General features: G+C 56.2%; 1 protein-coding gene across 8 annotated transcripts in view; it reads right to left on the bottom strand.

The window, feature by feature from the left end:
• Nucleotides 1-1,951: 1,951 nt before the first annotated feature.
• Nucleotides 1,952-25,537, bottom strand: part of PTPRU (protein tyrosine phosphatase receptor type U) — a 74,437-nt gene continuing 50,851 nt past the window's right edge. For 4 of the 8 annotated variants that reach the window (XM_058677939.1, XM_058677949.1, XM_058677944.1 and 1 more), the window contains 15 exons: nucleotides 20,879-21,069; nucleotides 20,157-20,232; nucleotides 19,690-19,766; nucleotides 13,483-13,519; nucleotides 12,757-12,854; nucleotides 12,541-12,657; nucleotides 11,653-11,807; nucleotides 9,558-9,693; nucleotides 9,051-9,200; nucleotides 7,471-7,644; nucleotides 5,639-5,779; nucleotides 3,348-3,473; nucleotides 3,073-3,230; nucleotides 2,611-2,746; nucleotides 1,952-2,422 (listed from right to left, as the gene is read on the bottom strand). In XM_058677939.1, coding sequence (XP_058533922.1) covers nucleotides 2,360-2,422; nucleotides 2,611-2,746; nucleotides 3,073-3,230; nucleotides 3,348-3,473; nucleotides 5,639-5,779; nucleotides 7,471-7,644; nucleotides 9,051-9,200; nucleotides 9,558-9,693; nucleotides 11,653-11,807; nucleotides 12,541-12,657; nucleotides 12,757-12,854; nucleotides 13,483-13,519; nucleotides 19,690-19,766; nucleotides 20,157-20,232; nucleotides 20,879-21,069 — 1,835 coding nt within the window. In that variant the 3' untranslated portion in view covers nucleotides 1,952-2,359. The remainder of the gene's footprint in view (nucleotides 2,423-2,610; nucleotides 2,747-3,072; nucleotides 3,231-3,347; nucleotides 3,474-5,638; nucleotides 5,780-7,470; nucleotides 7,645-9,050; nucleotides 9,201-9,557; nucleotides 9,694-11,652; nucleotides 11,808-12,540; nucleotides 12,658-12,756; nucleotides 12,855-13,482; nucleotides 13,520-19,689; nucleotides 19,767-20,156; nucleotides 20,233-20,878; nucleotides 21,070-25,537) is intronic. The other 4 variants (XM_058677940.1, XM_058677960.1, XM_058677942.1 and 1 more) reach the window with 2 other exon arrangements.

The following is a 25,537-nucleotide window of genomic DNA, read 5'->3' as shown; positions in this document are numbered from 1 at the left end:
CAGGGCAGCCAGGCTCTAAGTCCCCAAATAACCCATTCTCAAGTTCTCATGTGGCATTGACTGTTCATGGGGTGTGCTGGTTCTGCCCGCAAGCCTCAGCCCACCCAGTGGAGCTTCCTTCCATGGCACAGTTCTAGGGGGCCCAGCAAAGCCTGGAATCCAGAACTCACAGGCTCTCACCTAAAACCACCTGCTATTGCTCAAAGTAAGTTGCCTTCTCTTGCTCTACCAGGGTCTTTGACACACAAGGGGACTTCCAAACGTTGATGGAAAATGGAATTAGATGTTTACTTGGGTGCATGCTCAGCTTCTGCCCATGACATGTTTCCCATATATGTTTCAAAGCTTTGTACCTCCATGGCCCATCACATAAAGCTTACAGGTTAGATGAGAAAGATGATGAGGGTTCAGTGTGCCCAAGCCAAGCAGGATCCCGTCTGGCCACTGAATGTTTTTAGGATTTATTTGTTTGAAAGGCAGAGTTACAGAGAGAGAAGGAGAGACAGAGATCTTCCATCTGCTAGGTCACTGTCCACATGGCTACAACTGTCAGGGTGGGCCAGGCCAGAGCCAGGAGCTGCATCTGGGTCTCTCAGGTGGGTGCAGAGGCTCAAGTACTTGGGCCATGTTCCACTGCTTTCCCAGGTGCATGAGCAGGGAGCTGGTTTAGAAAGCAGTCCAGATACAAAGCAGTGCCCACATGGGAGGCTGCCATCAGAGGCTTTACCCACTCCTCCATAACGTCTGCCCCGTCCATTGAATTTAAACTCAGATCAAAAGGGGCTGAACTGTGTAGTCATGAGCATGCGTCACACCAGCAGAGAAGCTGAGGCCTGGCAGTGGGCCAGTGTGAGGAGCACCAGAACATGCTTTCCTACAGAGCAGCTGAGGTCACTGCCAAGTTCATGGCAGAGCCAGGAGAGATGGGGCTGCCCACCAGCTAGCCCACTCCTGCCACTGCACCCCTACAAAGAAGCCCAAAATGGGGGTGTGGCCCCAGCAGGGGTGGACCCCTCTCCCCACCTCCATGATGTGTTTGAAACCCAGGCCCCCTCGGTACACCTGGCACCAGTAACTTACCTGATGCCAACAGTGAGGCCCAGAGAGGGCAGCGGGCTCCCTCAGGGTCGCCAAAGCCTGCATCTCCCAGGCTGCCCCAGAAAAAGCTGAGCCCACATCCCATGTCCCAGGTGGGCAATGCCCCTGAAGGGCCTCAAGATAAACCCCACAGCCGGAAACACTGAGACACCCAGGCCACACCCTGGGTCCCTGGGAACTGCTCCACATGTTCAGGGCAGAAACCCAAAGCCAGACTAGGACCTGGACCACGGATCTCTGCTGCACCGGGAGGCGGGGGCAGGTCCCGGGCAGGAGACACACTCAGGACCACCCAGCGGCATTCAGAGAGCAGTTTATTTACAAAGCATTTTACAAACATCCGCTTACGCCTCCCCACAGCCCCCTGCGAGGTAGGTCAGTAGTCATATCTACAGTTTACAGATGGGGAAATTGAGGCACGGAATGGGGGTGTGGCCCGCCCATTGTAAAGAGAACTTCCCACCCACCCATCAAAAAAGAGCAAAGGAAATCAGAAAAGCAGAGCAGGGGCTGGTGAGCAGCCGTGCTTTCCGCTGGTCCTCCCTCTGCAGCCCAGCCAGGAGCCACAGGAACCCCAAACCCAGGCTCTGTCACCCAGCCCTGTAGCCAGTTAATGTGTAGGCTGCGAGGTTCCAGGAAGAGCGAGCGGAAGTGACTTCACTCTGCACACACTGGACAGGCAGGGGTGGCAGAACCCAGCTCAGGTATGCTCAGAGCGCATGGCAGGAAAGCCGGGCGGGCAGGGATGGTGAGCAGAACACTCCTGGGGCTGGGGGTGGGAAGGGGTTGCAAAAGGATTCTGCTGCTCCCCTGGGGAGGACGGGCTCATCTGGGCGAGCCCAGTCCCTCAGGGCCCTCAGGGTTTCTAGATGCCAACGCCAGCACACCCCTGCCCGCGAACAGAGGGAGTGCAGCAGGTGGACAGCAGGGCCTGGGACTCTGCCAGGCCCCACAGATCTCTGCCGTGGGCTATATGGAGGCTAGGAGCTACTCAGCTTGAATCCCCCAGAGCAGGCACCTGACAGCCCTGCCAGGCGGGGCCTGCTGGACCCCATAAAACTGGGCAGGGGCTGCAGGCTAGATGGCTCCTCCTGGGCCCACAGCAGCAGGGCACACCCAGCTGGCCCAGCGTCCACCCCAGAGCGTCTTCCACGGGGGCTGCGGCTTAGATGAAGCTGAAGGTACAGGTCTTCCCGGCCGGTGCAAGGTGGCAGGCTTGGCCCCGAGTGCGAGATGGGCACCTCAGGCCAGTGGCCCCCTGCTATCTGGACTCCAACCCCTCCAGGTACTCCAGGGCCACGTCGTAGCAGAAGTGGTACTGATCCTGGGCAGAGGGAGAGAGCGAGTCAGGGGCCTGCCTCTCCCTGGCCAGGGTGGGGAGAAGAGAGGAGGGCAGGTGCATGTTTTCAATGTCAAGGGGGCCAGAATCAGGTCTCGGGGGAGGTACTAAGGCCCCTGGCCAGGCCCAGCTGACAAAGATGGAAGTGGCTGTACTCGGGCACACGGCCTCACCATGGTCTCCACCATGTTGGGCTTGTAGTTCCGGAGCGTTTTGGCAGCAAAGAAAACATCCACCAGGTTGTGGCAGCGAATCATCTCCAGGACCGTGGCGCAGGCGCAGAAGGTACCGCTGCGGCCGCCCCCATTTCTAAAAGAGACACAATGGGTCTGGGGGGTGGGGCGTGGGCCAGGGAACCCACAGGTGAGGAGGCAACCCGAGAAGAAGGGCCAAGACTGGGGGTAAGGGTGGGAAACAGAGAGTGAGGGTTTGTGCAGACAACCAAGAGGTGAACAGCAGGACCATTAGGTTAAGGAGGCAGATCAGAGGCCAAGACCAACATTCAAATCACTGGCTTGTCCTCAGGGAAACAGTGGATTCTGAAGGAGGCTGTGGCCAGTGGGACTGGACAGCCGGCCCCAGGGTTTGCACGTCCTTCCCTCTCACACCGGACCTCCGTGCACCCCAACACTCACAGGCAGTGCACAATGGTGCGCCCATCCCCGCTCTCAGCCTGCCACTTGTCCACCTCATCCAGCAGGTGCAGGAAGGCCTTCCTGGAGTCAGGTGTGTCCCGGTACGCAGACCAGCGCAGGAACTGGAAGTGCCTCACCAGCAGGTGTCCCTCCTGCAGCTGAGGGCACGGGCAGCCAGTCAGGGGCACGTGAACTCCAGGGCCACATGGGCCTCTGGTGACCTCAAGAGGGTCACCACTGGCTACCCTGGTCTCCACCCAACTCACTCCACTCACCCGAGACACATTCTGCACCCGGAAAACTCGGGCCACCAAGTCCTCATCCGCTGAGCCTGACACAAACTCCACCTCCATGAGGCCATACTGTTGGCGGCCCGGCTCTGGCCAGTACTGGTGGCAGGGCTGGGAGAGAGAGGACAGCTGAGTGGAGCCAGGCCAGAGGTCACTCCCACAGCCACACACACCCCAGGGTGCACACCCGCCTGAGATTCCCAGACACCCTGGTCCACCCCTGCACCACCCACCACCTTCAATCTCCCCTGCCATCAGGCCACCAGCTGCAGGCCATGCCTGCCCTACAGAGATGCCCACGTGGTCACATGTGCACATATCCAGACACACAGGCTTACGCAAGGCTGCCTCCTGGGGACAGGCCTGGATTGCCCACTCAGCCCAGTACCCTGTCACCGCCGTCCACCCAACCCCATCTTCCCTCTCACTTCTGCCTGTTGGTGCCTGTCCCAGGAGGTGGTACAGCTCAGCATCTCCCTCCTGCCGCAGGACCCATCCCATCCAGGGCACCAAGGCACAAAACATGCACCTCCCCAATCACAGACCCCACGATAATACAGACAATCTGAGGCTACTTGTCACAGAACCCTACTTACTTGTGTCAGCTCTGCCTGGAGCCTGGAAGAGGCTCCTCCCTTCCATGGGTCCCATTTGGCCCTCCAACTCCTCCCAGATGACAGGAAATCCTATCTGCTTCCCACTCACCACAGCCCCTCGGGAAGGGGCTGCCACCTTTCTCTCGTTGTCTGGGTCCTGGAAGCTCCTTGTATTCAGAATCTTTTACCTGCTGATCCCTCCAGAAACAACAGGCATCACTTCCTCCAGGAACCTTCCCTGATACATTATCCCCCACACTTCCGTGTGTCCCTGTGCTGGCCCCATGAGAGTCCTTTTCTATCTGTCTGGTTTTGGCCCCTGCTTCCCCATGCATGTAAAGTCTGGCACAGACTGGGACTTCGTTTCCCCACTGCCCACTGCAGGGTCGGAAGTACTGGTTAAATGCATAGGGAGATGAGTGACCAGTGAATGATGTCACAGAGTGGTAGGCCCCTCCCTGTCCCTCCCTGTCCCTCCCTGGGTCCGTCCCTCCTCCCTCCTCCTTGGCAGGGATTTGCTCTGAACCCCCACCCAGCACCTGCAGCCCCTCACCCTGCAGTCCTGGGTCATCTACCCCAAGTGCCTGCCCCCGGAAGAGCCCAGGTGACCATGCCTTGCCTGGGTGGCCGCTAGGCAGCTGTGAGGGGGAAGAGAGCTTGAGTGTGAGGGGGTCCTGGGAGCTAGCAGGGTGTGCTCAGGCAGGGCCTGTGTATGTCCTTGAGCCCCAGCTTTGGGAACTCCAAAGGGAAATGGGGAGGGTGCCAGGGGCTGCTCCAGAGCTGAGTTGACCAAGCCAGCGTGAGCCCAGGCTTGGAAGCAATCGCTGCCCTCATCTTCTCCATCCCTGCCAAACAGAGAGACCCAGCGCAGTACTAAACACCCCATGTGCAGCTTGTCCTCACGCTAACCCTGCAAGCATGGCTCTGTGTAACAGGATAGAATCAGAGAGGCAAAGCAGAGAGGAAACATGAGGCCCAAGTTCTAATCTCCCTCTCGGGTGTTGGAGGCAGAGCAATGGGGACAGCAGAGGCCCTAAGAGAGGCAGTCCAGGAGAGGCCTGGCTCCACGACGTTCCAGCCCCACGACCTCAGAGAGGGCCATTCAGGTCTTCCTAACTCCCTCACCTGGTGCCTCCATCCCCCAGGCCACTGCAGGTTATGGCTAAGACCGCAAGCGCCAAGCAGAATCTAGGCTTCCTGCAAGTGCTCAGCCAGGAGCTGCGGGCTTCCTTACAGATGAGGAAACCGAGGCCCTGGGATAGGGGAAGGAGTGTGACTTGTCTGAAGTCAAAGAGCAAAGAGGCAGTAGAGGGGCTGACACAATGACCTCCACCCTCAAGTACCAGGATCCCATGTAAGTACCGGTTTGGGTCCCCACTGCTTCACTTCCCATTCAACTCCCTGCTGATGGCCTGGGAGAGCAGCAGCAGAATGGCCCACGTCCTCAGCCTCTGCACCCCCATATGGGAGACCTGGAAGAAGCTCCTGGCTTTGAATCAACCAACCTAGCTCTGGCCATTGTGGCCACTTGGGGAGTGAACTAGTGGATAGAAGGTCTTTCTCTCTCCTCTCTGTAAATCTGCCTTTCCAATGAAAACAAATAAATCTTAAAAAAAAAAAAAAGACAAGGGCTGTGGACAGCAGTGGGGGGAGGAGGGGTACCATGGGCACAGGGCTCACCCAGGCAGAGTTGGACTGGTTGAGCTGGTTGAGCATGACGATGGAGGTGCACCCATAGTCGTAGACCAGACGCCAGAAGTCGGGCGTGGTGCTCTGCAGCGGGTGCAGGGTCACGATGAAGGCCGCGCTTCGAGTATAGCTCTGCAAGGAAATGGTGAATCACTGGGGAGCAGGGGGGCTTTGACAACACAGGGACAGGGGAGGGACCCTGACACAGGCCACACACACCCTGGCCCACTACTTCCCCGAGCTGCATGGTGGGGTCCCACAAGACCAGACCTCCTACAGGGGCCCATTTCCAGAACCTGGCAGATACACAGAGGCCTGGGCTGACCAGGTGGGTCCCCAGGCTTCTGGTACCCAAACCTGTAGTCCTGGGATGGAAACAGCAAGAGGTGCCCAAACATGGGGAAGGAGCGTTAAGCACTGCCGGCAGCGGCTGCCCAAACCTGCGCCCCCATCTCTGGGCATCTGCTATTTCTGCTGCCTAGACCAGGTCTCCTCAACGTGCATGGCGCTCACTCTTGCTTCACTGTCACCGCCTCATCAACAAGAGGCACATACACAACATTCACAACACCCCTTCAGCCTCCTTTTCCAGAGATTTCCAGTGCTTGGGATTATACTGTATGCCTATTTATCCACTGCACCACCCCAGCACCCAACATGCAGCTCAGGAGAACAGACGCTAAGGGTCCCTGCTTGTGCCAGCACATGGAAGGGCTTCAATTGATATTTATTCTGAAATATCTCCAGGTCCCTTGCAACTCCACGGATTGTACCCCAAGCACCCCAAGTGATGGCAGGCATCAACCCAGCGCCCCACTTTGCATTCCTGGGTAAGCTGGCCCTAGCTTTCTGTCCATCAGAGCTCCTGTCCCAAGTCTCCCCTGGGGCCTTGCCCTGCCTGACTCCTGCCTTGTCCCCTCCTTCTCCTGACCTCTGACTCTAGCCCTCCTCCTGATGCAGGGGCCTGACCCAGGCTCCAGGGGAGCTCTTCTGGCTTGACCTTGTCCCATGCTTTGGAACGGGGCAAGAGGTAGGCAGCCTGCAGGGGCCCTTCCCGGTTCAGCTGCGCCCCAACTGCCTCCCTCCCCACAGCAGGGCTCTCTGATAGCTCACCAAGCAGCAGCTCCCTAGGGCCCAGCCAGCCTGGCTACCTGACAAAACACCCACAGGCTTGAGCACCCCCAAACAGATCCAAGCTGGCCCCCAGAAAAGCCACTGCCATTAGATATCATGGCATCTGGCTCCCCTGCTAACAGAACCCAGGTGGCTGGAAGCAGGTGTCAGAGGCATCAAGGCCCTCAGGAAAGGGGCGGGATCATCCCAACAGCTTCTCCCCTCCCAGAGCCAGCCAGCCCCAGTGCACTAGGGACCAAAAGAAAGCCTTCTTCCCAGGCTCCCAATGGGCAGATGAACACGCTGAGGTCAAAAAAGGGACTGGGAATCCTCAATTTCTATCTAAAACTCACCTGTACCCTACACTGGCAGGCCCAGCCACCCAGGCAAGCAGGTAGATAAGAGTGTGTGTGTGTGTGTACATACATGTGCATGCCTGGACATACAAAGGCACATATAAGCCAACACACTCCAGCAGGCTGAGTGACAAGGCTCAGCAGGCCCCTCACTGGCTGGGGCTGTTCTGCCCCCCTGGAAGCCACCTGGAAGTCAGGTGGAAGAAAAAAACCCTGGGGAGCCTGCCCAGGCCTGCCCAGCCTGCTCCCAGCACAGGCAGAGGCCAACCCGGAGCCCTGGACCTTGACTACCAACACTACAGAGAAGGGCATCCCAGGCCCACGCGCCCCCCTATACTCCCGCCACATGCGTACGTCAGTCAGGGCTGCGTTGATGTAGTTGTTGGGGTCCCCGTCAGTAGAGAGGAGGAAGGGCAGGCAGCGGTCAGGTGGCAGGACATCCATGCTGCGGTTCTTGTCGCGGTTCCGGGGCAGCAGGGCGATGCTGCACTCCTCCACGTCCAGCGCTGGCGTCACTGAGTTCAGTGTCTGCCAGCGGGAGAAAGAACACATTAGCAAGTGGCTCCCAGGATGGAGACCTGGCTGAGTGTGCTGAAGCTCACTTCCCTGACAGGAGAGAAGGCAGGGCCCCTGGGTTCGTGTCCAGGCTGTGCAGTGCCTGGGTGGAGCTCTGGAGATCAGGGTCAGCCTCCTCACCCCCTGCACAATCTCAGACATGCAACTGCAACTCTCAGCCTCACTTTTCTTGTCTGTAAAATGGGAGGCTCAAGCCAGAAAATGGGGAGTGCTGGGCAGAAGGCAGAGTACGGCTACCCCAGCTCCTCAGCACCCCCTGCCCAAGACAAGTCCAGAAGCCCCACACCCTCTGCCACCCCCACGCGGGGCCTGGCAGAAAGCTGTCACCTCAGCGGTGTCCAACCAGGACATAGGTCCTAAGCACTCGGCATTAAACCCAGCCATGGCCTCGGACCTCTCCTGTACTCTCTGACTTCAATGTCCTGTGTATCTAAGTCGGGGAGAGAGGGAGGCTGAGTTTCCTTCTGTTGTTTCTGGGAATCCCTCACAGGGAATCCCAAACTATCATGACCGGCAGACATGACCCCTTTCTCCAGGAGTCATAGGAGCACTTCCTGTGAGATCACCCGTGGCCACTTCTAGAGTACCAGGTCTCTGGCACCTGCTGTCCCGCCAGACCCTCACAGGAAGCCTGGGTCTCACCCACCCAGTGACCACTGTCAGATTCCTCAGAACTACAGGGAAGCAAGCCCAGGCCCTCAGGTAAAAGATTGAAACCCAGGGCCACCAGTGCACCTGCCCCAAGCATCCCCTAGGGCCCTACCCTGACGCATTTCTGCCTTATCCCTCTAGCCCCAGTAGCTGGCTCAGGGATGGGCAAAGAAGAGCCCATTGGGCTCTGTTGGGGCTGCGGAAAGCTGCACATGTCTTTCTCCAGAATCTCCAAACAGCAGAGCCCTTGGGATCCTGGTCCTGCCGGGAGCAGGTGTAAGTCTGAGAACAGTGCCAAGAGCAGCAGACAGAACCGAGGGTGCATGGAGCCCAAGTGTCGGCATCGTCACTAACGATGCGGCGCCCAGATCCAGCCACAGCCGAAGCCATCCCATCCTCAGGCCTCTCACACAGGAGTCTCCGAGCCAGCATTTTTTGCCTTCAAAGCAGCCAGTGAAGGAAGAGGTTAGCTTCCTTCCCTCGGTGACAATGCTGAGTCCCAGGTTGAGGGGCTGGTGCAAGGAGACCAGGGCCTAACTAGGTCAAGGACTGGAAACCTTGCCTGTCCCTCCAGCTACAGACTTAGTCTGGCCCCCTCCTGCTCGGTCCTGCTATAGTACGTACCAAGGACTTCTGAGTACAAACACACTCATATATGCACTCACATTTACACGCACATGCGCACACACGCACCACTCATCCCCTACCTGGAACTCTTCCCGCAGTTGGGAGGAATTACTTTGAGGATCAATACGAATCATCTCCTTGTAGGTGGCCTTGAACTCACTGACAGGGATGGTGGTCTCCCCACACAGGCAGGCCTCCAGGATTGCATCATGGATGAAAATGTACTGTTCCTGCAACAGGACACAGCATTATGGGGGTGACTGAGCTGGAGAGCTGTAGGGGACAAGGAAAATAAGCAAGCTCATGGTCAAGGCACAGGCTGGACAAACCCTGCTTAAATGACCTTCACTCTATCATGGACATGTGCCACGCTGTAACAGCAAAACGGACAGCCAATGCCACACATCTAGTGAGAATGCAAACCCCACTTGGCTATAGAGCCCAGTGGGCTACCTCGCCCAACAGAACACAGAGGGGCTGACTTGGAGGAAACACTAGGAGGTCGGCAACCCCAAGGGAAGGACCCTGCCCAGGACATGCTCCAGTCCTGGGGTGAGCGACGGTAGGGTCAGGGCTGGGCCCCACACCTCAGTCTGGATCATGTTGACGCGCCGGGAGCAGAGGGTCTTCACGCAGTTGTAGATGTCCACGACTCCCTCACACTCGGCCATGTCCAGCATCACATCCAGGACGATGTAGCAACCAGTGCGGCCAGTGCCCGCGCTGCAGAGACAGCATCCCAGACCCCATCAGAGCCTCAGGCAGAGAGCGTGGGACCGAGGGGCTCTGGGACGCCCAGCCCCACCTACACCACGCAGAGACAACATGCCAGAATGTTCTGGGGAAGAGGGGACAGAGGCCAGAGCAGAGGGATGGGCTCCAGGAAGGAGAGGATTGGGAGGGGTGTGGGAGGTCCAAGGCGAAGCCTGCCCAGTGTAGCAACTCGGGCAGGAAGAGAGGGCAGAGGAGGCTCACAGGGCTAGGCAAGAATGTTCTTTTGCCCTAGACCTACCTCAGCGACTCCTACACATCCTTCAAAACCCCACAGATCACACCCATTCACTTACTCATGGGGCCTCTCCCCTCCCATCCTGCCCAATTCCAAACAGATGTCCCTCCTCGGCACCCACAGTAATGTGGGCAGGTTTTCAATAAAATGCTCCTGCTGCTATGTGGCTGCTGCCGAGGGGGCCATTGCTCTAACCCGACCAGGAGCTCAGCCGAGCTGCATTCCTTCAGTCAACAGCAGGTGGAGCACGGTGGAGAGGGGAGAAGTGGACAAGGATGGACACTGAGATTCTGGGTTGGAGATGGCAGGGTCCAAGTGGTGGTGAGGGCATGCGGCAAATGGGATCCCTTACAGCTAGGAAGGGCTTCCATTAGCACAGCCACTCCAGGACATGCAAAACCTCCGACAGCTGCACAATGACACCAATTCTTCCCCCTGGACACCTCACAACAGGGGTGCTATAGGATGTCCTCGGCAGCAGTGTGCCTAACAGCCTCGAACCAGAAACCACGACAGCAACAGGGACACAGACATCCTAGGCCATTCATGCACCTGCCAGACACGCGCCAAGATCCCATATGGGCGCCGGTTCTAGTCCCAGCAGCCCTGTTTCCCATCCAGCTCCCTGCTTGTGGCCTGGGAAAGCAGTCAAGGACGGCCCAAAGCCTTGGGACCCTGCACATGCGTGGGAGACCTGGAAGAGCTCCTGGCTCCTGGCTCCTGGCTTCAGACTGGCTCAGCTCCAGCCGTTGCGCTCACTTGGGGAATGAATTGTCGGACGGAAGATCTTCCTCTCTGTCTCTCCTCCTCTATGTATATCTGACTTTGTAATAAAAATAAATCTTAAAAAAAAAAAAAGAAAGAAAGTGGAGTGGGCCAGCACGGTGGCTTAGCCGGCTGATCCTACACCTGCAGTGCAGCATTTTGTGTGGGTGCTGGTTTGCGTCCTGGCAGCTCCACTTCCCTATCCAGCCCCCTGCTTGTGGCTTGGGAGGGCAGCAGAAGATGGCTCCAGTCCTTGGGCCCCCACACCCACAACAGAGACCTGGGGGAGGCTCCTGGCTCTTGGCTTCGGATCATGTCAGCTCTGGCCACTGCAGCCATTTAGTGAATGAAAAGATGCATAGATGATCTCTCTCTGTCTCTCCCCATTCCCTGTAACTGTTTCAAGTTTCATTTTTAAAAATGAGATAAGAAGACCTTGAGCCCAAAAAGGAAGCAGAAGAAGAGGAAGGGCAGCTGGGGTCACAGATGCCAATCCAGGGGAGCTGGGTCTGGAAGGGGTGGAGAGTAGGTGAGGCACTGCAAGGTATGTCAAGGCCAAGGTCAATGCAGGGGTGCAGAGAAGGTGAACTCCTTCTCAGCTCCCGGGCCACACCCAGCACACAGCAGGTACATAACAACCACCTGCCGTATCAAAGCAGGTGGGAGCCTGGTGCCTCAGCATCTCAGCACTACTCAGCGCCTGGGGCCAGGTGAGGATGTCAACCTCAAAGGGCAAAGATCCTTTGGGGGGGCGGGTCACATCTCGCTCATGTTCTGTCTCCACACAGGACAATCTGAGGCCTAGAGCCCCTGTGGGACCTTGAGCCAGCCCCCCACCTGCCCCTGACCTTCCTGACTACTCCCACCCTACTGGCCCCTCTTCCCCTGGGGACTCCCAGCGCACCCACCTGCAGTGGATGACCACGGGCCCCGCATCGGGCGGGGTGGAGGCCTTCACGCGGCGGATGAAGGCCAGTAGCCCCGTGGCATGGTAGGGCACGCCATGCTCTGGCCACGCAGTGAAGTGGAACTGGCGGACCTCATGCCGGGCAGAGTAGCCTCTCTGTAGAGACGAGAATAGAAGCAGAGTCACGGGCAGCATCCATGGGGCACCTGCTCCATTCCAGGCATACCAGTGAGGATCTCCCTGCAGCCCACAGTCAGCTCTGGGGAGGTGGGGATTTATGTCACATGGTGCAGCCGGAAACATCAGGCTCAAAGAGGAAACACCACTTCCAGGAGGGCAGGTTGATCACACGGGCAGGACTTAGACCGGGGTCATCCTGGCCCCTGAACCTACGATTCAACACCCATCTCCACCACCAGGGCACTGCGTGAGCAGAGATCCATATGATTCAAGAGGCACAGCCTTTCCTCTAAGGATTTTACAGGGCAATTCAAGTACAAATGTGGACAGGTCTCGCCTGCTAGTCACAAACCATGGCCTCTGGTAAATGACACAACCACTCCAGGCCTCACTGTCCTTGTCTGTAAAATGGGCTAATGGGAAACACTGAATCCCACAAGCTTCCCAGGACTTGGCATGATGCATGGCATGAGCTCAGAACAGTCACTGCCTGCACTGCCCTAACCTCCTCATGGACTGCCCAGCAGTCACCCTCCTAGCCTTCCATGGTGCTCTCTGCAGGGAAGCCCAGTTGTTCTCTGCAGTGGAAGGCAGCAGCTCCCTCCTCTTCCTCCTTCCCCTCCTCCCCCTACCCCTGCTGCCTAGGCTGAGGCTGGGGCTTATTTGGGGGAAGGTCTCCCTGTGCAGGACATGGGACAGGGAGACTCACCCTTTCCAGGGCAAAGGTGCGCACAACATACTCAGCCAGGGTCTCTGTCTTCACCAGAGTAATCTTGATGTCCCCATACATGTCTGAGTCCTCAGGCCAGTACCGCGAACACTTTACCTGTGGTGTCCACAGGACCACACTCAGCAGGCACTTTGCCATACCCTTCCCACCCTGGCGCATGGCACACGCCCCAGCGCAGCCCACAGCCCAGCTTACCCTGCCCACCTCGACCAGCTTGGTGATCATGACGATGCTGGAGCAGTGTTCCTGCCACACCATACGCCAGAAGTCGTAGATCATCTCGGGCTTTGGCCCTGGGGGGGTGCACATAGGGTGCCTGGCCCTGAGGCAAGGTCTCTGCCCAGCACCACCAACCTAGGCCAGAGGCTTCCTGACCCCGGATGGGGGATCTGTGCTCACCCCATCCTACCCCACCACTGCCAGCTCCTTCCTGCAATACCCTGGGTGTAGGTGGTATCAGGGGAGGGCCTGGCCCCAGCTATCCTGAATGGACTTCAGGTGGCAGCAGGGGAGGGCCAGCCTGCAGGATCAGATCCCCTGATCCACAAGGCCAGTCTCCACGAGGGATGGTCCAATGGACAGTTGGAGACATGACACACAGCCACAGGGAACAGGTGGCCACCAGACCCAGGGCCACAATCTACAGCCAGGAAGACTGGGCTGGCCAGGCCTCTGAGTGGACCACCTGGGAGACAAATGGTTCAACCAGAAGTCTCAAGCAAACAGGTCACAGAGGACAAAAAGGACAGACACTGACAAGGCAAGGGCCAGGTTCCAAGAGATGCAGTCAAAGAGCAGGGATCAGAGAGGCAGGAAGACCAGGAGGCAGACAGGGTCAGGCAGGCAGGCAAGGGCATTGCAGCACACTGGGTGGGAAGAGGAGGAAGGGACAACGGATGCACAGGCAGAGGGGTCGGGTACCTTGGGTGGCTATGAAGTGGTTGGAACGATGGTAACCCTGGAAGAGGACAAGATGTTTGGTGAGTCCCCAAGGATCAGCCCTCAATCTCTCCGAGCTCCCCTGCCTTCTCTCCCATCAGGGAAAACCCCCTCCTCCGGCCCCCTGCCCCCTTCATCCACAGGCTTCCTATTGAGGGAAGCTTCATCCCCAAGGAAGGAGGTGGGGACAGGCAGTGGAGACACCAACGTCTTGGCTGCATTCCACCTTTGCTGTGGGACCCTGGGAAGGCCTCAGGGGGCTTCCTCCCCATGAAGTGGGGCGAGCCAGCTGCTTGCCACCAGGCCCTGTTTGCAGGCAGAAATGAGGTCACGACCACCCCATCTCACTCCCAGGGACAAGCAGCATTTGTCAGCTCTCCCACCCCTCTTGGGACCTCAGGAATGCATCACACCCCTCTCTCTAAGCCAGAGAGCCTGGGTGCCTGGACAACGAAGGCATCGGGTTGGAAGCAAATGAGTACAAGAGGTAAACATAAATTTTGAAAATCAGTGACACCAACAAGGGACTTTTCCTGAGACCCTGTTAAGCTCACTACACTAAGCATTCTACCTGCCACACATCCCCACCAGAGGCCCAGCACAACTCCCTCCCCAGAACCCTCCAGTTGGGGTCAGCAAGCAGGCCCCCAGCACCACGCCTGCCCATGGAGGGCTACATCCAGCAAGAGGTCCTGCCACAGAGCCTGTGCGGTACCCAGGGCATTGGTGTAGGAGCCAGGGCAAGGGGGTGCAGCACTGTAGGGCCGGGATTGGTGCGGGGGAAATCAGGCAGCTGGGCCCCACATCTCAGCTTCATACAGCTCCCAGCGACTCCTGCAGCCCAAGCACGTCAGGAGCCAGATGGTCCAGGTTCATATCCCAGCTCTACCTCCTGCTAGCCGTGTGTCCTTGGGCCAAAACCCCTCTACTTCCCTATGCTTTCACACTCCCATCTGTGAAGTGGGAGAATGACAGAATCTCCTTCCTAAGGCTGTTATGTTAATAAAGTATTACACATTGGGGTGGGCATTGGGTCTAGCCATAAAGACCTGACACGCTGGAGTGCCTGGTCCAGCTCCTGACCCAGCTTCCTGCTCACGTATTCTCAGGGATGAATCAAGTACCTGCATTCCTGCCACCCAGCTGGGACACCTGGGTTGTGTTCCCAGCTCCCAAATTCATGCCTGGCAATGGTGGAATTTTGGGAGTAAATCAATGGGGAGTAAATCACTACATGGATATTTTTGAATGGCTAAAGCTATTATGAAGTGATCTACGCTATGTATTTGGCAACTTGTCAAGCCGAGTCAGCCTCTGACACTCTTTCAGAGCATACAGGATCCTTAGAGATCCCAACAGCATGGATGTGGGGAGCTGCTGGGCAGAGGGGTCGGAGTCCAGTGCCATAGCAGAGCGACTAGAGCCAAGAAGAGGGGCAAAGAGGAGGATGAGCAGGGCCAGGGGAAGTGCTGCAGGGGCTGCCCTCCTACCCCAGAGCAAGGCACACTGGCAGCAGACACCCACTAATACCAGTCTAAGAATTCCACCTGAGAGCAGGGGCCTCATCCAATTCAGCCATCCCTGTTTCCTGCCCCCATCCTAGGCCCAGCCCAGTGCCAGCACTCAGGTGCCAATCAGGAATAGAATTCACTGGAACAGTTCACTGACCAACAACTGGCTGGTCTACAGTGCAGTTCCAGGACAAACACTGCTGCTTCGCTCCTGCATCCTGTCCTCAGGGCCAAGGATGGTGCCACGGTCACATGGCCTGCTTTGCCACAACACCCCTGGAAACTAGCTTAGAGCAGATAACCTTCATTATCTGTACTTAACCTTTTAAATACATGCACATACTATTGTAAAATTGTATTACATGAGGCCAATGTTGTGGTGCAAATCGAGTTAAGCCGCTGCCTTCAACACCAGCATCCCAAATAAGTACCAAGTGCCAGCTGCTCTGCTTCCCATCCAGCTCCCTGTGAACACTCCTGGGAATGCAGCAGAAGACGGGCCAAGTCTTGGGATCCCTGTATCCACATGGCAGACCTGGATGGGGTTCCAGGCTCCTGGTTTCAGCCTGACCCAATCCTGACCATTGCAGACATTTGGGGAGGGAACCAACCATCTCTCTGTAACTCGGTCTTCCCAATCGCCTTTCTCATTCCCACTGTGGAAGCCCATCACTAAGGGTGCAGGAAGCATGGACAGGTCCCAGGAGTTGGAAGAGTGCCCCTGGGTCTGAGCCCTCTGTGATAGGGTTGTAGGAAAGGATAGGCACCTGCACCTACAGGCAAGACCACCCCAGGGCAAATTGAATGCTCCCCAAAAGGTAAGCACAATAAATGTGGAAATAATAGTCTTACCCACTTTCCTGTAGCCCTTGAACCTTTTTGCCCTAATCTACTATATAAAGATTGTTGAAAAAAAATGAAAAAAAGAGTAAGCACAATTTGGCATCATGGTTGATCAGTCAAGGGCTAAGGCTGGGTTTGCCAACTAAGAGCCCTCTGGCCAAGAACAAGTCACTGAACTTGACTAAGCCTCCATTTTCTTAAGATGTCACTGTAGATCAACACAGCTGCAGCCCCCCAGAGGTGGAAGAGATAAAATGATGCATGCAAGGCACTGGGCACACAGCAGGTGTTCAGGCAGGACCCGACTGTCAACTGGCATTGGAAGAAGCATTGAACCATGTCTTCTAGTCTGAAAGAATTGAACCACACTGGTGGGATTTCCAAGCAGGTGGTTATAATGTAAATCTAAATCCAAGAAAGCGAATATGCACAAAACCTCCTCATGGGGGTGCTGGGGCTTAAACACCCACTTAATTGCGTGAGCCTAATGTTTCTTTAAACCTGAGAACCAGGGCCAGCATTATGGCACCGCCCTGGCCATTACTGCCAACTGGGGAGTGCATCAGCAGGTGGAAGGCCTCTGTCTATTTGACACACACACACTCTCTCTCTCTCTCTCTCTCTCTCTCTCTCTCTCTCTCTCTCTCTCTCTCTCTCTTTCTCTCTCTCACCACCTTATAAATAAATAAAACACTTTTAAATAAATAAATAAATTTGAAAAGTTTACAAACAAAATGTTAGCCACGCTCAAAATAAAGGCCTACGTCCAGGATAAAGTTGGTCACCTCCAGCACGTGCCACTGTGAAGACTTTCCACTTCACACATTCTACATTGTATTGTCTGAAAGTCTGATAATATGCAGTATTTTAGCAATAATTTTTAAAAGGCAAGTGATGTATTTTTAAAAGGAAAGAGGAGGGGGGCCAGCACAGTGGCACAGCAAGCTAATCCTCGACTTTGGGGGCTGGCATTCCATATGGGCGTCGGTTCAGCATCCCAGCTGCTACAGTTCCCATCTAGCTCCCTGCTTATGGCCTGGACTAGCAATGAAGGATGGTCCAAGTCCTTGGGTCCTCACAACCACATGAAAGATCAGCAAAAAGCTCCTGGCTCTTGGCTTCAGATCGGCTCAGCTCTGGCCTTTGTGGCCACTTGAGGAGTAAACCAGTGGATGGAAGATCTTTCTCTCCGTCTCCCCTTCTATCTCTGTAAAACTCTGCCTTTCAAATAAAAAAAAATAAAAGAAAATTTAGCTATCACATAGTAAGGAGTACTACCTGGGAGGGGCTGGATACGTGGTATAGCAAGGTAAGTATTTGTCTACTAATGCTGGCATCCCATGTGGGCGCCTGTGCAAGTCTGGTTGCTCCACTTCCCATCCAGCTCCCTGCTAAGGCACCTGGGGGGGGGGGGGGCAACAGCAGTCAGTCCAAGTGCATGGGTCCCTGCCACCCATGTGGGAGCCCCAGACTGAGTCTCAGGCTCCCAGTTTGGGATTGCTCCAAACCCAGCCATTGCTGCCATCTGGGGAACTGAACCAGTAGATACAAGATCTTTCTGCACCTTTCCTTCTGACTCCCTGTAATTCTTCCTTTCAAATAAATCATTTTTAATCAAATAATAAGAATCACATCCATGATCAAGTTTTATGGCAATAATATATGTGTATCAAAATCAAATCAGAGGACAAGTGGATGAATTAGGGTGGCTTTTGTAATTCTTAAAAGGACCAAAAGGTGACATAAATTTAAATGACAGAATATTCAACCTGTTCCCCAAGAACACATTCAACGTAGGACTAAGTTGAGGGTGAAATGGTGTGGGTTCATTCAAGCACACTGATCATAAAGGGAATGGAACACCAGGAAAACTAGCTTAGGGGCAGGGGATGGGCACTGACCCAAAACTCCCAGCAGGCATCAGTCAGGGCCACCCAGGGCAGCTCCCTGCCATCCCAGGAGACCTGCAGAAGGCATGGCTAGCAAAGGCTACCTGGGAGCAGTAGGGCCATGGGACATCCAGGAACGGCCAGTGTGTCCCCACATACTGCCTACACCCAGGCAGAGGGGGACAGGAGGGACCTGAATGCAGCAGGTAACTGTGGGGTCTAGTCCCCAGCTGCCCCACTGAAATGGATGCCCGGTGCCAGGTGCACAGGGAGAGGGGAAGGACAGAGAGAGAGAGAGGCAGCGAGAGAGTCAGAGATACAGCCCATCAGACAAGGGGAGGAGGAGGAAGAGGAGGAGGGGAGAAGATACTTACTTGGCGGTTTATCCGAATCTTAATGATTCCAGTGAGGAACAGTACAAGGCAAAAGAGACAGAGATTAGGCAAGAGGCAGATGGAGGTGGGCAGGGCACAGGAGTGGCCACCATGGACGATATCAGCGTGGAAGGCAGAGCAGAGGGGGCAACGTGCCAGGGCGTGGCATGTCCCTTAAGCCCACTGGGACCTCACAGAGATAGAAAAGAGGCCCCACCACCACCACCAAAGCTACACACATCTTCAACACCAGGCCCAGCCCTCACCTCAGCTAGGGGACGGGGCGGCAGGTAGGGGTGAGGGCAAGGGCTTCTGGGAAACACGAGGTGGCACCTCTGACCCCAGGGAGATGAGAAGAGGGAAAGGGGAGATGGTTTCCATAGCCCCAGCTGCTCAGGATGAGCCTTGCTCCTCGGGGCCCTGCAGGCCTTCACTTATGCTGTTCCCTACCTGGAAAGTTCTTCCCTTTCCTCTCAAGCCACCCAAAGCTTATTTAAGCCTCGCTTGGTCCACACAGCCTGCCACAGCCAACCCTGGCTTGGGCCCGGCCTGCACATTCCCACCCACTCCAGCGTCTCTCCATCTCCCCTGCTAGAATGCATGAATGAATGTGCATATGCATATACAGCTACACGTCCAAGGGAACAGGGGCTGGGCCTGTCTGGTCTACTGCTGTCTGACACAACCAATGCCTGGCACGCAGGAAGCACTCAACACTGACCTGATAAACAACCAGACGATGCAGTCCCCAGTTTGGTTAGCTGCAGGCAGAAGGGGGATCCTGCCCAAATCCCCAGGGTGGGGGGCCTGTCCCCTCTGACTCGTCATTCACATCTGGGGAACAGACTCATCACCCTTTCTTGATACCCAACCCTAGTCCTCCAGGCTAGCTTTCCTCTCCTCAGATACCTTTCTTCCAACCTAGCCAGATGCAGCAGGTGGCAGGACAGCCTAATGGCAAACAGTAAAGGCTTAGCGATACAGGCAGACACCTGCTCTGTGACCAAGAGGTGACTCAGATCCCCAGCAAAGTAAGGGCCTGCTGGGAATTGCCTTGCAGGGTGGTTGCAGGGCTTATACACTGAGCGTGAAGTGCTGGGCACAGCACGGGGTACACGGCCCTGCTCAAGAAGCAAGCATTGCTGCTCTTAAACCATCACTGTGGCTCTGGTCCCAGCACTGCACCTGTCGCCTGATACCCCCAAGAGCAAAACCCAACTTCTCAGCCTACTGCGCAAGGCCTCCACTACTCAGCCCCCATCTACCTCTTCCTCCAGCCTCACTGTGAGCCTTCGATTCCTTCACAAGAGGGGTCCTTCCTTATATGTCTACCCTCTTCCCTTCTCTCAGCTTCACAGCCCATGTCTCAGGCAACTCCAGCCTGCAACCTTCCCGAGGCTGCTGCCCACTCACTCCTCCTCGCTCCCTGGCTCTGAGTGCAGGAGGTAGAGTGCTCACAGCTCAATTCTTGGAGCCTCCATCTACGCCCTGACGGGTTTCTGCCCAGCCTGGACAGGTAGCCTGGAGCAGGCAGGGCCAGGGCAGCAGAAACGGCAGGGGCGATGCACTCACGTCTATGTAGTTGGCGTTAATGTAGTCGGCGTTGGGGTCTGCCAGCATCGGGTGCAGTTTCACTCGGTGTCGGTCATCTGTGAAGGCAGAACAGGTGGAAACAGAACTGAGCCATGAAGCCAGGAGCTGGAGTAAAGGATGGGCAGCAGAGGGGACCCCAGAGGCCACAGAGTCCAATGCATGGACTGTGTAGTCCAGGAGGCCCAACAGCATCTGCTAGTTAGCTATCAGCTGTGTGTCCTCATGGAGCAGTCTTAACCTCCCACACCTCAGTTTCATCATCCATAAAATGGGAACATTTTACAATCCTGCCATATCACAGGGCAGTGGGGAAAGAACAGCTCTGACATTTGGTGTGGGATTTGGCTCCAATGCCATTGGAACTCATTCTGGCTGTGCTCCCCTTTGTTGGTGGAGGAGCATCTCCCACCTGCTGCCCCACACCCCAGCTCTTCCCCAGCACTCACAGGCAGGCACAGGCTCCTGCCGGCCACCCTTGGGCTTGTCTTTCTTCTTTGTGGCATCCCAGCCTTCAAAGAAGCTCTGTTGGAACAGAAAACAGAATTCAGGGAGGATGGTGGGACCCCCACGCACGGGACTCCTTCCCCTCCACAGAGATGATAGGGTGGGCCATAAAGGTCAGGGATGGGTCTCAACGAGGACCTGAGATAAAACCCCTGTGGAGCCCTCCATCAGCAAGGGGCCAGGTTCAAAAGCAGGGGAAGTGGAAGAAAGGCAAAGAGGGTCCAAGTGCAGAGTTCAGCATGAGCTCAGATTAGAACAAAGGCCAGGAAGGTGGCGAGAGGCCCAGATAGAGAGGAGGCCGAGGGAGCATCTGAGTCCAGATATAGGCAGCCCGGGATCCAGGTCAGAACTGACATGGAGCTCAGGTTGAGAGTCAGGGTCAACCTCAGACTGGCCTTAGGTCACAGGCAGGTCAGATGAGGGACCAGGTGAGGATGGAGACCCAGATGAGATTCAAGGGCAGATTTCCACAGTTAAGAGTGAGAAAGCAGGGCAGTGCAGTGTTAGGGTGAGAGCCAGGGTCAAGGCCATGAAGGGTGGTGGGTTGGACAGTGTTGGAGCAGGGGGGTCCAACCAGGGCAGGGCTGGGCAGAGAGCTGTTGGGGTCAGGGGGAAGCATGCGAGGCCAGCGGGTGTGCTGGTGGCCCCGGGGCCGAGCATGCACCTCGTACTCCTGCTTGAAGCCATAGCCCTCAGCCGTCTTCATCTGGTTGATATGTTGCAGGAGGTCGGCCACACGCACCGCAGGGTGCAGCTGCCCCGTGTGGTATGGGGAGCCCTTCCGGCCACATGGACGCCGTGGGGAGCCCCCCAGGAGGCTGCTGGCCTCAGTGACCCCACCACCGCGCTGCTCTCCTGTAGTGAGGGAAGAAGAGAGGAGGAGTTCCTGGTGCTCAGGAGGGTCTGGCGTGGGGAGAACACCCCCCCAACCCACGTGCCTAGAGCCAGGCAGAGACTCTGGGCCAGTCCCTCCCCCTGTGCTTCTCAGGTCCCCAGACCATGCAACCTCTGAGCATACTATGGTCCTGCCACCTGGGGATCCTATGACACCCCAACCCCACCCCAGGAAGCATCACTATGCTGCCTGCAGGGGTCAGCGCTCAACAGGGCCCAGGACAGCCCAGCCAACCTTCCCGCCTTCCAGCAAACAATCTGGAATAGTGGCGAGGCCCTGCAATCAGCCAACCCCATTCAAACACAGGCACAAGAGAATGAGCTGCCACCCCATTCTCCCTGCAGATGAGTGCCAGGCACCTGACCAGCATCAATCCATGGTGCCAGCACTTCCACTATTGGCCATGCCAAAGCCTTTACCAGGCCAGGCAGGTGGCAAGGCTCACAGTACCCCATACTTCACCCTATCCCCAGCCCTCCCAATCAGCAACCCCAGGGATGTACCACTCAGATCTCAGGGTCAGGTGCTGGGAGTGACAAGCCTCCCCAGCCCCCCAGCCCCACTCGGCCACACCTACCTGGGGACACTTCTCCCCACCTCCTGGTCTGGCCCATAACACTTGCCCACAGTCCTCCTCTGCCTGAGTCTGAGCTGGCTGGGGACCCCAGTGGAGCCCGTATGCCTGCCCTGCCTTCTCATATGCTGTTCCCTCTGCCCCGGCACCCTTCCTCCCCCTACTCTTTTCGTTCACACTCATACTTGAAGCCTCCCCCAAAATGACCCTGTCCAGGGCCACCCAGCAGGACCCCCAGAGACCTCCTTGAAGAACTCCACTTTCCCAAACTCGGCACATGTCAGGTTGCTCCAGGGCTTCTACTGGCCTTCCCCATCCCAGCTGCAGTCTGCAACCAGCCAGCAGGCCGAGAAGGACAGCAGTTCAGGCCTCGCTGCTTTTCTCCTCCTAAGACCAAAACCAATGCCGGGCTGCCTCCAGTTCAAGATCTGAACATAGTGGCTTTGCACATTTCCTCTGCTTCTGTGGGAGGGCAACCCAAGTTACAGGGCCAGCCCTGACAATCTCATGGGCCTTATATATATATATACATCCCACAGGTTGGATATTCCCCCACACCACATCTACAACCTCTGGGGGCCTCCAGGGGCTTGTGTACATCTGGATCCCCCAAGACAGGCAGACACAAGACATCTGGGGGCACCTTTCACACTGAGGGGGGCTCTGAGCATCCCACGAGGTGCTGTGCCTAAAGCTGCTAGCCCAGGCCCAGCACAGCAACCTAGCCTGGCAGCTAGGCTGGGGAGGGGAGGGACCTGCTGAGACCCTGAGAGCCAGGGCTGCAGACTCAGAGAGCCTCCCGCTGGAGTTCTCAGGAGCTTCTGCCACAAACACACATGGTCCTCTCGGGCAAGCCTTCTTGGAGAGCTCAGGGGATCACCGATAGAGCAGCCCGAGTGTTCTTTGCAGAAACAGAGCTGACAGATGTAATTCCACATGGAGCTCTCCAGGTGGAGGGAGGTGCAAGTGGGGGCACCAGGGGATCCGACAGCTCAGCCCTGACCTGGCCCCGAGGATGGGGGTGCAGGCAGCTCACCATGGCTGGGGACTAGCAAAGCAGTTCCGGCTGCCTGACACCCTGATGGGCAACCTGAGCCAAAGCCAAGCCGCTCATAGCTGAGGCCAAGTGCAGCACCAGGTGTCCTCAGAGTGGGTCTGCAGGGAAGTGCCAGGACCTGACCCTCCCCTCCTATCCCGTGCCCATTGAAGCACATTTCTACCCAGGCTGTAGGGCTCAGCTGGACTGCAGTGGCTAGTCCAGGAGTGATGGGAGGCAGGAGTCCTGGGCTTCAAGGTCATCCCTACCCCAGGACTTCCTTCTGTCAGGCTCTGCCTCGACTACAGAAGGTCACCTATGAGTGACCACTGGACAGCTGACATAGGCCCCGCCAAAAGACCTGGAAGCAGATTCTGACACAAGTTCTCAGCTCTCTCGGGGTCTCAGCTTCCTCATCTGGAATGAGAATCTTCAGGCCTTCCTTGGACCTGGATGGAGACGGACGCCTGGCCCCATTCCCCACCCAGTGATGTGATCCACTAGCGCCCGTGACTGTTCCCTCACAGCTCATGCTGGCTGACAATTTCCCTAAAGAAACACAGCCCCCAGCAACAGCAGATAGTCCCTGACAGGGCCTGGCATGATTTTTTAAGTGAAATAACATTTAAAACAGCCTTACAATCAGACACTACGGGTACCTGCAGAGGAAACCACTGAGCAGAGCAGGCTGAAGCAACCTGCTCACCACAGCAGCAGGATTCAAGGCCAGGCCCCTGGGACTCGGGGACCCTGCTGTCCAGCCTTTCTCTGCCTTCCTCTCTCCCTAATGTAAGAACCTAGCACTTGGGGGAACAAAGCCACTGGATAGGGCCCGGCACGATGGCTCAACTGGTTAATCCTCTACCTCTAGGCACCAGGATCCCATAGGGGTGCTAGTTTGTAACCCAGATGCTCCACTTCCCATCCAGCTCCCTGCTTGTGGCCTGGGAAAGCAGCAGAAGATGGCCCAAAGCCCTGGGACCCTGCACCTACATGGGAGTCCCGGAAGAAGCTCCTGTCTCCTAGCTTTGGATCAGCTCAGCTCTAGCCATTGCAGCCACTTGTGGAGTGAACCAGGAGATGTAAGAGCTTTATCTCTGTCTCTCCTTCTCTCCTTTTCATCAAACAAAAATAAATAAATGTTTAAAAAAAAGTCACCAGACAAGAGGCCCTGAAGGGGTCCCAGGTTGTCATGCACCACACTTCAAGGCTGGAGTGGACTTAGAGGGAAGATCCCAGCTGGCATCTCCACACCAGCCTGCCACCCCTCACCCCACATGGCATATGCCTATTTTAAAACCTGTGTACAAAGGAAGCATCAACCCAAACTGCTTTCCTATTTCAGGCCTCTGCTGTCCAGAGAGAAAGAAGAAGGGGGACACTGAAGCGGAGAGTAGCGAGCAGGGACACATGTGAGGGTGCACCAGAGACTCGGCTCCAGCCCCTCGTTCTCTCAAACACATCCTCCCCCCTTGGCCTGCATTCTGCCAAACCCTACCCAGCTTAACCCAACCCTGACCATCCCTGCCCAAGGGTGCACAGACCAGAGCACCATTGGCCACTCCCACTGCACACAGCCTTCAACCTGGTCCCGACTTTCCTGGGTCGGTCTTGGCATTCTAGGAGCAGAGGCCAACTTTCTTGCCCCTTGCTCTTCCCCGGGGAGGACTGGTGCCAGGCCAGCATCCGTACCACCCTCACCTCCCACCCCCCTCACTTCTTACAGAGGATGCAGCCCACAAGGACGGCGCCCCTGGCTTCCCAGTGCCCCCTGCAGGCCTTTGCTGGTGCTGCTCCTCATCAACACCTGCCTTTCCCCCCCACGCAGCCTGGCTCTTCTCAAGCCTCCCCCCCCCCCCACCCCACCACTGCTAACTCGTCACAATTCAGAAAGGTTGGCATTTAAATCCTAGCTCTGCCACCTTCTGGACACACACCTTCCCTCCCTCAGAGCCTCCATAGCAGCTCCCGAGCAGGGTAAGATGATGAAATTTTCATGTGAAAAATTAGAAACAGAGCCTGATTAACAAGTACAGGTTCATGAACTTGAAAACTTATATGAAATGGACAGATTCCTAGACAAGCCTGACTTACCCTGAAGAAATATGGGCCCAGCAGCGTGGCCTAGTGGCTAAAGCCCTCACCTTGAATGCCCCGGGATCCCATATGGGTGCAGGTTCTAATCCCGGCTGCTCCACTTCCCATTCAGCTCCCTGCTTGTGGCCTGGGAAAGCAGTCGAGGACGGCCCAAAGCCCTGGGACCCTGCACCCGTGTGGGAGACCCGGAAGAGGTTCCTGGTTCCCGGCTTCGGATCGGCGCAGCACCGGCCGTTGCAGTCACTTGGGGAGTGAATCATCGGATGGAAGATCTTCCTCTCTGTCTCTCCTCCTCTCTGTACATCTGACTTTGTAATAAAATGAATAAATCTTTTAAAAAAAAAAGAAAAGAAATAACAAGAACAGCAACAACAACAAAAAGATTGAATAATCATGGACTCCTCCTCAAGTGATTGGAAGTTTCAAATCTTTCCAGAAGGAAAACAGAATGCAATTACAGATAAATTCCACAAGACTCCTTAGGAGGAAATGCTGCTAATCTTCTGTGACAAAAGGACAATAAAAAAAGAGAAGACCACAATCCATTATATGAGATTATGAAAATCTTGATGCCAGAAACCAGACAGGGCCAGCCCAAAAGAGAAAACTGAGAGGCCAATTCCACTTAAGACGACTTTGAAACCTGGAGCACAGGGCAGGTGCCATGCGCCTTGGGTTAAGCCGTCGAACACCGGTGTGAGTCCCAGCTGCTCCATTTCCC

This window comes from Ochotona princeps, chromosome 2 (genome assembly GCF_030435755.1).
Source record: "Ochotona princeps isolate mOchPri1 chromosome 2, mOchPri1.hap1, whole genome shotgun sequence".
Taxonomy (NCBI): Eukaryota; Metazoa; Chordata; class Mammalia; order Lagomorpha; family Ochotonidae; genus Ochotona; species Ochotona princeps.
Note: the sequence above shows the minus strand (reverse complement) of the source record. Positions and strands in the feature narration are given on the sequence as shown.